The 10,077-nt window shown below is 42.3% G+C and overlaps 1 protein-coding gene across 1 annotated transcript in view; it reads left to right on the forward strand.

The window, feature by feature from the left end:
* The first annotated feature begins 4,342 nt into the window (after positions 1 to 4,342).
* Positions 4,343 to 10,077, forward strand: part of LOC124663748 (hydroxycinnamoyltransferase 4-like) — a 6,402-nt gene continuing 667 nt past the window's right edge. The window contains exon 1 of the mRNA XM_047201419.1: positions 4,343 to 4,376. Within this exon, the coding sequence (XP_047057375.1) occupies positions 4,343 to 4,376 (34 nt within the window). The remainder of the gene's footprint in view (positions 4,377 to 10,077) is intronic.

Below are 10,077 nucleotides of genomic sequence, written 5' to 3' on the forward strand. Positions count from 1 at the left end.
CGATAGTGGGTTCATGCCTCCATTAAATGCGGGATAGTGACGGAAAGTTCTAAGGTTGTGGATGTGTTGTTGCCACTAGGGATAAAACATCGATGATTTGTCTAAGGATATTTGTGTTGATTACATTACGCACCATACTTAATGCAATTGTCTCGTTGCTTGCAACTTAATACCGGAAGGGGTTCGGATGATAACCTCGAAAGTGGACTTTTTAGGCATAGATGCATGTCGGATAGCGGTCTATGTACTTTGTCGTAATGCCCCGATTGAATCTCATGGTATTCATCATGATATATGTATGTGCATTGTTATGCCTTCTTTATTTGTCAATTGCCCAACCGTAATTTGTTCACCCAACATCTGTTTATCTTATGGGAGAGACACCACTAGTGATCCGTGGACCCCGGTCCTATTCTTTACATCCGAAATACAATCTACTGCAATTGTTCTTTCATTGTTCTTCGCAAACAATCATCATCATCCACACTATACATCTAATCCTTTGTTACAGAGCAAGCCGGTGAGATTGACAACCTCACTCGTTACGTTGGGGCAAAGTACTGTGATTGTGTTGTGCAGGTTCCACGTTGGCGCCGGAATCCCCGGTGTTGCGCCGCACTACACTCCGCCACCAACAACCTTCAACGTGCTTCTTGGCTCCTACTGGTTCGATAAACCTTGGTTTCTTACGAGGAAACTTATTGCTTGTGCGCATCACACCTTCCTCTTGGGGTTCCCAACGGACGTGTCAACTACACGCATCAAGCAAATTTCTGGCGCCGTTGCTGGGGAGATCAAGACACGCTGCAAGGGGAGTCTCCACTTCCAATCTCTTTACTTTGTTTTTGTCTTGCTTTACTTTATTTACTACTTTGTTTGCTGCACTAAAACAAAACACAAAAAATTAGTTGCTAGCTTTACTTTATTTACTGTCTTGCTCTCTATATCAAAAACACAAAAAAAAATTTAGTTACTTGCATTTACTTTATCTAGTTTGCTTTATTTACTACTGTTAAAATGAATACTCCTGAAAACACTAAGTTGTGTGACTTCACAAACACTAATAACAATGATTTCCTATGCACACCTATTGCTCCACCTGCTACTACAGCAGAATTCTTTCAAATTAAACCTGCTTTACTGAATCTTATTATGAGAGAGCAATTTTCTGGTGTTAGTTCTGATGATGCTGCTGCCCATCTTAATAATTTTTTTGAACTATGTGAAATGCAAAAGTATAAGGATGTAGATGGTGATATTATAAAATTAAAATTGTTTCCTTTCTCCTCAAGAGGAAGAGCTAAAGATTGGTTGCTATCTTTGCCTAAGAATAGTATTGATTCATGGACTAAATGTAAGGATGCTTTTATTGGTAGATATTATCCTCCCGCTAAAATTATATCTTTGAGAAGTAGCATAATGAATTTTAAGCAATTAGATAATGAACATGTTGCTCAAGCATGGGAGAGAATGAAGTCTTTGGTAAAGAATTGCCCAACCCATGGACTAACTACTTGGATGATCATCCAAACCTTCTATGCAGGATTGAATTTTTCTTCGCGGAACCTATTGGATTCAGCTGCTGGAGGTACCTTTATGTCCATCACTTTGGGGGCGGCAACAAAGCTTCTTGATAATATGATGATAAATTACTCTGAATGGCACACGGAAAGAGCTCCACAAGGTAAGAAGGTAAATTCTGAAGAAACCTCCTCCTTGAGTGATAAGATTGATGTGATTATGTCTATGCTTGTGAATGGTAGATCTAATGTTGATCCAAATAATGTTCCTTTAGCTTCATTGGTTTCCCAAGAAGAACATGTTGATGTGAACTTCATTAAAAGTAATAATTTCAACAACAATGCTTATAAGAATAATTCTGGTAACAATTATAGGCCATATCCTTCTGCTAATAGTAATGGTTATGGTAATTCTTATGGGAATTCTTACAACAATAATAGGAGTGTATCCCATGGTCTTGAAGCCATGCTTAAAGAATTTATTAGTACACAAACTGCTTTTAACAAATCTGTTGAGGAAAAACTTGATAAAATTGATATTCTTGCTTCTAAGGTTGATAGACTTGCTTCTGATGTTGATCTTTTAAAATTGAAAGTTATGCCTAATAAGGATATTGATAATAAGATTTTTACTACAACAAATGCCATCCAAGTTAGAATTAATGAGAATATAAGATTGATGGCTGAATTGCATGCTAGGTGGGATAGAGAAGAAAATGAAAAACTTGCTAAAGAGAATAATGTAGCTAAAGTTTGGACTATTACCACCACTAGTAATGATAATGATTCACATGTTTCTAAACCCCCTACTATCAATGGTAAAATAATTGGTGTTGGCAATGTTTCTACTCCTAGTGCAAAGCGTGCAAAATTACTCGAAACTGCTAAAGCTAACTGAACTGATAAAACTGCTGAAATTTTTCAAAATGTTGGGGACAATGATTCCATTGCTGTAGGTCATAATGATTTAGACTTTGATGATTGTCACATCTCTGAAGTTATAAAGTTTTTACAAAAGCTTGCTAAAAGTCCCAATGCTAGTGCTATAAATTTGGCCTTTACAAAACATATTACAAATGCTCTCATAAAAGCTAGAGAAGAGAAACTAAAACTTGAAACTTCTATTCCTAGGAAGTTAGAAGATGGTTGGGAGCCCATCATTAAGATGAGGGTCAATGATTTTGATTGTAATGCTTTATGTGATCTTGGTGCAAGTATTTCCGTTATGCCTAAGAAAATATATGATATGCTTGACTTGCCACCATTGAAAAATTGTTATTTGGATGTTAATCTTGCTGATAATGCCATAAAGAAACCTTTGGGGAGGATTGATAATGTTCGTATTATGGTTAACAATAACCTTGTCCCCGTTGATTTTGTTGTCTTGGATATTGAATGCAATGCATCTTGTCCAATTATATTGGGAAGACCTTTTCTTCGAACTGTTGGTGCTACCATTGATATGAAGGAAGGTAATATTAAATATCAATTTCCTCTCAAGAAAGGTATGGAACACTTCCCTAGAAAGAGAATGAAGTTACCTTATGATTCTATTATTAGAACAAATTATAATGTTGATGCTTCATCTCTTGATAATACTTGATTCACACTTTCTGCGCCTAGCTGAAAGGCGTTAAAGAAAAGCGCTTATGGGAGACAACCCATGTTTTTACTATAGTACTTTGTTTTATATTTGAGTCTTGGAAGTTGTTACTACTGTAGCAACCTCTCCTTATCTTTATTTTATTGCATTGTTGTGCCAAGTAAAGTCTTTGATAGTAAAGTCAATACTAGATTTGGATTACTGCGCGTGAAACAGATTTCTTGCTGTCACGAATTTGGGTATGGTTCTCTGTAGGTAACTCATAAAAATCTGCCAATTTACGTGCGTGATCCTCAGATATGTACGCAACTTTCGTTCAATTTGGGCATTTTCATCTGAGCAAGTTAAGTGCCTCTGTAAAATTCGTCTTTACGGACTGTTCTGTTTTGACAGATTCTGCCTTTTATTTCGCATTGCCTGTTTTGCTATGTTTGATGGATTTCTTTGTTCCATTAACTTTCAGGAGCTTTGTGCAATGTCCAGAAGTGTTAAGAATGATTATGTCACCTCTGAATATATGAATTATGCACTGACCCTCTAATGAATTTGTTTTGAGTTTGGTGTGGAGGAAGTTTTCAAGAGTCAAGAGAGGAGGATGATACAATATGATCAAGAAGAGTGAAAAGTCAAAGCTTGGGGATGCCCCCGTGGTTCATCCCTGCATATTTTAAGAAGACCCAAGCGTCTAAGCTTGGGGATGCCCAAGGCATCCCTTCTTCATCGACAACTTATCGAGTCACCTCTAGTGAAACTATATTTTTATTCCGTCACATCTTATGTGCTTTGCTTGGAGCGTCTTGTTTGTTTTTGTTTTTGTTTTGTTTGAATAAGATCGGATCCTAGCATTCTTTGTTTGGGAGAGAGACACGCTCCGCTGTTTCGTATGAACACATGTGTTCTTAGCTTTATCTTTAATGTTCATTGCGAAAGTTGGACTATTTCATTCATTGTTATATAGTTGCAAACGGAAAATGCCGCATGTGGTAAATGGTTTAATGTCTTGAATAATGTGATACTTGGCAATTGTTGTGCTCATATATATCATGTTTAAGCTCTTGCATCATGTACCTTGTACCTATTAATGGATAACTACATAGAGCTTGTAAAATTTGGTTTGCATGATTGATCTCTAGCACTACAAGAAAAGTTCTGATAGACAACGTCTCAAAATCGTCCGCTAAGGGGTATTTTTCGTCGCCCATGGGCCTAACCCGACGATATGGGTTCTGTTGTGGAAAGCTGCGTCGGGCAAAGTCCAACGACGTTTTTTCGGTCCGTCGCGCTTGGGCGCCCTTCCGCCACGGAAAATCGGACCGTTGCGCAAGTGTTTCCGGGAGCCCGTTGACTGCCGACGTCATGCAACCGACACGTGGCGGACGCCGTTAACGCGGCTAGACGGCGTTAACCGGCTGAAACCCCGTGGTAGATGGTAGGCCCACACGAGGCCTGCCACGTCTTAAGCGGGCCGGGCCGGCTGACATAGTTTGACCGGTCAACTATATAGCTGGGCTGGTCCATTAGTTACGTGGGCCGGGCCTAACCTCTAAGGTTGATCTGGTCAAAACTTAAATGGGCCGGCCCATTTAACATGTGGGGTCCACCTTACGGCCATCGGGCCGGCCCAAGAAGCAAGTGGGCCGGCCGAAACACAGTGGGTCCCACTTTCCTGTTAAAGGGCCGGCCCATTTAGTGTGTGGGGTCCACCGTGTAGCAAGTGGGCCGGCCAAAAACACAGTGGGTCCCACTTTCCAGTTAAAGGGTCGGCCCATTTAGTATGTGGGGTCCACCATATAGCAAGTGGGCCGGCCCAACAAGATAGTGGGCCGGGCCAAAAACACAGGTGGGTCCCACTTTCGTGTTAAAGGGCCGGCCCATTTGGTGTGTGGGGTCCACCATATAGCAAGTGGGCCGGCCCAACAAGATAGTGGGCCGGCCAAAAGCACGAGTGGGTCCCACCTTCTCGTTAAAAGGCCGGCCCATTTAGTATGTGGGGTCCACCATATAGCAAGTGAGCCGGCCCAACAAGATAGTGGGCCGGGCCAAAAACCCATGTGGGTCCCACCTTCCGTTAAAGGGCCGGCCCATTTAGTATGTGGGGTCCACCATATAGCAAGTGGGCCGGCCCAACAAGATAGTGGGCCGGGCCAAAAGCACATGTGGGTCCCACCTTCCGTTAAAGGGCCCATTTACCATGTGGGCCCACCATATACCAAATGGGCGGCCAACAAGATAGTGGGCGGCCCATTTACCATGTGGGACCACCATATACCAAATGGGCTGGCCCAACAAGATAGTGGGCCGGCCCAATAAGCATGTGGATCCCACTATCGTGTAACCGGGCCGGCCTACTAAAGAAGTGGGCCGGCCCAAAATGAAAGTGGGTCCCACACTATTGTAAGTGGGCCGGCCCAATCTGTTGTAGTGCCCTACTTGTTTGACTAGTCAACATGCATTAAATTTCATGAGCCTAAAATCTGATATCAATGATACACACAATTACATACACAAATAAAACAAGTAGGAAAATTACAAGGCAATTCATGTGCCCAAATAAAAAATTACATAGAATCATTGAGGACTTCTATTAGCATCATCAATAACACGTTGACATTTGGCAATCGCCTTGATTGAATCTTGTGTACTCTTTGTCAACATATCGGCTACGGATCTTAAAGCAAGCAATACCATGTCTTTTATAAAGTACGACCTTGAGATATTTACTTGTTTGATGAAAGCAATGGTCTAGGTTGACGGCTATGAGAAGATGCATCGAAGAAATATCGGATGTTTTTGTGGGCCTCACTTCTAATGAAGATTGCTTCATCAAAACCGCATTCCGATAATAATGCAAAAAGAGTTAAACGATGAACTATGCAAACATTTATTATGCAATGTAGATATAAGATAATAACAAGTTGCATAAATAAGACAATGTATGGAACTTGTACTAAGCACAAACTTACATCATAATGTTGCACAGGGTCGCTAGAGATCCTTTTTTGGCGACTATCTTCTAATGATGACTGCTTCATTAAAACTGCATTCGGTAACATTGCAAACATAGTTACAACAATTAACTATTCAAACATGTATTACGCAATGTAGAGATCGGATAACGACATGTAGCGTAAATAAGCACAAGATAAGATAAGATGCATGTACTAAGCACATACCGGCTCGTCTGCAGTCCTTCTCTTGCGTGCACTAGTCGTGGTCAACATGCCTGTCATTTTAGGTTCAGCCATCAAGTGAAATGCTAATCCTCCCGCTCCATTGTCCTTAATCTGTGTTTAGATATCACATTTAAGACCAAGTCGACTGGTTTCAAATAACAAAAAACTTGAGCCGCCAAATGAATAAGCCAATATTTACCGGATATCGGATTAAAACCAACTAGATGTTGCTTTGCATGAGATACGAATTTCGGACATTCGGATTTAGAGTAGGGTAATGCCAAGGTTTTCCACATAAAGTAACCGGCATTAAGAATGACCAAATGTCGAGTTCAAATCACCTTCGCCGTTTCTCCAAGACAAGCATATCAAATAGGCGTAAACATAGTAAAGCATGAATGGCATTGCTATGGCAGTGGTTCCAAGTGTTAATCTCTTGCATAAGGAACAATGCATATAGGTTATAGATAATAACGGAAGTAAACCGCCAAAATTACCAACCAAGAACTCAGATTCCAACCTTCCCTGGCGTCCCCGCTGTTAATGTTGGATGTTCTAATAAGTGGTTCGCATGATCAATCCCTAGGAAAAATAACATTGACAAGTCGAGTCTATGATAATACAAAGACCGGACATGCACGCAACGAATAACTATATAAGCTAAAGACGAGGTATAATAGAAAGCAGATTGGAAATGCACATAACATGATTATAAAAGCAAGTGTGAGAATAGCGAGACACGAGAAAACAGCTAGCGACTAGCGGTGAGCTAATGACGTGGTATAAGAACAAGCAGATTGGAAATGCCCATAGCATGACTATAAAAGCAAGTGCGACAATAGCATGCAGTACAAAAACAAGTTGGCAGCAAATGAATGGGTATAAGGCTATAAATATGTGGATGCACACAGGTGTCGATAGAATGAACAGGATGGTAGCGACCGGATAATGCTTTTGTACTCGTACAATATTTAAACAAACTTCATGCGAAGCAACACATCAAGAAAGTTAACGGCATATGAGATCCGCAAATAACTACACAAAACATGGCTAAAGAAACACCGCGATCTAACGGGCCAGCGTACTAACCAAGCTGCGGCGGGGTGGACGGGGGCGGCAACTTGCATTCCAGCGGCGGCGAACGCGGGAGACGATGAATCGACCCTGTTTCAGTAGAAGCGGGCGTTAGTGAAGCAGATCTGGTTGGCTGGCAAGGGATTCGGTGAAGTTGATACAGCCGCTGCGCCGAGGTAGTCGGTGGCGAGGTCGGCGGTGAAGCAGATCCGTCGGTGGCGAAGTCGGCGGTGAAGCAGATCCGTCGGTGGCGAGGTCGGCGGTGAAGCAGATCCGTCGGTGACGAGGGCGGCGGGGGGCGGATCAGGTGGGTGGACAGCCAACACGATCAAGGCTACGCCGTGGAGGAGTATGCCGGCGGCGAAGCAGCATCTAGTACCGTAGAGAGTCGAGCTTTGGCGTGTGAGAGTATTTTTGAGCTAATGGGGCGAATGGTTGGTGGGTGGGTGTGGGCTCGTGGGGAGGGTTCGGGATCTAGGCAAGATATTTCATTGTTACCGAATGAGCCCTCCATGGTCGGTGGGTTGTAGCTTCCGGACCGGGGTTAAAAGGGTAAAACTGGTCACGGGATTTTCGAATGGATGCGGCGGGATGATTTGGCGCGCGGCCGAAATTTTCGGTTTCAAGCTACGAGCGTAACGACAAAAATAATGTTCTTCCCCGTGGAGCTCTCATTTCTTCCTCTTCTCTTTCTCTCTCGAGTCTTTCCCACTCCCCCGGCTCCTCTCCCCCTTCTCTCCCGGCGGCCTCGCCGGCGGAGACGAGGCCGACTTCTCTCTCGTATATTGTACACCCTCCGAACTAAATTAATTGATTCAACTTTCCTTAGACGTGTATGTATCTAGAGTAAAAACATGTGTGGATACATCCATATTTAGATAAGCAAAGTTGAGTCAGCTAATTTGGATCCGAGGGAGTTAGTGTTGTTGTAAGCTTAGATCCAGGTGTTTCCCATGAGCGGAATGGCGCAATGGAGTCGGGGATCTCGTCATCGGCTTCAGATCTGGCCTGTGGTGAATCTGGCGGATCTTGCCGGCCAAACCCCGATCCGGTGCCATCAATGTGATGGCGCTAACGGTGAGGCTTGCTTTGGTCGGTGCTTCGGATCCGGCCAATGGGGAAGTCAAGCTCGCTAAAGTTCACAAGCTCGGGCATACGACGGCGTCATCCGTCTTGCCCGTGCACATCTTGGCCTTTCAGCGGCCCTTCTCGAGCCAATATGCCGTTGCTCGAGGCCCTTCTTCTCCTTCGTCCCGGCGACTACCGGCGACACCGTCCCAAGTGGTGCGTCCCGGCGACGGAGTTGCCTGGAAAGGATGCGGAGCGTAGATCTCGATGTGCGGTCGAGAAGGACTCGATTGATTTTCTTCTATATGTTTTGGGGTCCTTTTTGTAAAGTTGCAGGTTCTATTAGTTATTGTCTAGTACTTTTGGTCCTCTATGTAATTTTTTGGACTAGTTTCCATTGGCACCGATAAACTTGAATTTTGACAAGTTCACAGGGAAAAAAATTCCTTTGCACGTATGGCCTATCATGTATAAACATTCTTGAGATTTAAACTATATGTAATGTGCCATGCATTAACCCTAAACCATATATATGTAACTAACCCTAGCTGATCAAACCCTACTTAATTAAAACAAATAACCCTAAACTATACGCATGCACTTTATGCGCAAAGGCGCGGTGCCTCTAATAATGTGTGTGCGCACTCGATCGATGATCCCTAAACCTTATACAACCCTGAAACCCTAATCCCTAATCCCTAAACCCTAAACACCCTAAACACTAAACCCTATACCCTAAACCCTAACCCTAACCCTAAACCCTAATTAAACCCTATATATAGGCCAACGACACTTAATTGTGCATCAAGCAGGCCAGGGGTGCCTCGCGGTCCTCTAATTAAATTAAATGTGCCATGCATTAACCCTAAACCATATATATGTAACTAACCATAGCTAATCAACCCTACTTAATGAAAACACATAACCCTAAAGTATACTAGCTATAACCCGATCTAATAAAAACATGCTCTATATATAGCAACTAGCTAGCAAACCTTAGATTAACACCAATTAATATATACATGGCCTATATCGATCATGTTGTATAACATATCCCCGAGATTCATTAATTAATTATATAATTATCGTGATAAATTAATTAACTCTAATTTTGACAAGTTCTCTCGAATGAAAACACATTTGATTAAGTTGCCTCATAATATATATATATAATTAGTGTGCATGCATGTCCTACCATGCATTCGTGCATATGTTTTAATGTATATTTGAACATATTCTTGGGGATTTCAATCTCTCTCTCTCGATCATCTATATATCGTTGGTGGCCAAAAAACACACATATATATGCATGCAATTTATGCGTAAAGGCGCGGGTGCCTCTAATAATGTGTGTGCGCACTCGATCGATGATCCCTAAACCTTAAACAACCCTAAAACCGTAAATATATAATCCCTAATCCCTAAACCTAAACACCCTAAACACTAAACCCTAAACCCGGCCTAGACCCTAACCCTAACCCTAACCCTAAACCCTAGCTAACCCTAAACCCTAATTAAACCCTATGTATAGGCCAACGACACTTAATTGTGCATCGAGCGAGGCCAGGGGTGCCTCTCGCGGTCCTCTAATTAAATTAAATGTGCCATGCATTAACCCTAAACCATATATATGTAACTA

The sequence above is a fragment of the Lolium rigidum genome, chromosome 6 (genome assembly GCF_022539505.1).
Source record: "Lolium rigidum isolate FL_2022 chromosome 6, APGP_CSIRO_Lrig_0.1, whole genome shotgun sequence".
Classification (NCBI taxonomy): Eukaryota; Viridiplantae; Streptophyta; class Magnoliopsida; order Poales; family Poaceae; genus Lolium; species Lolium rigidum.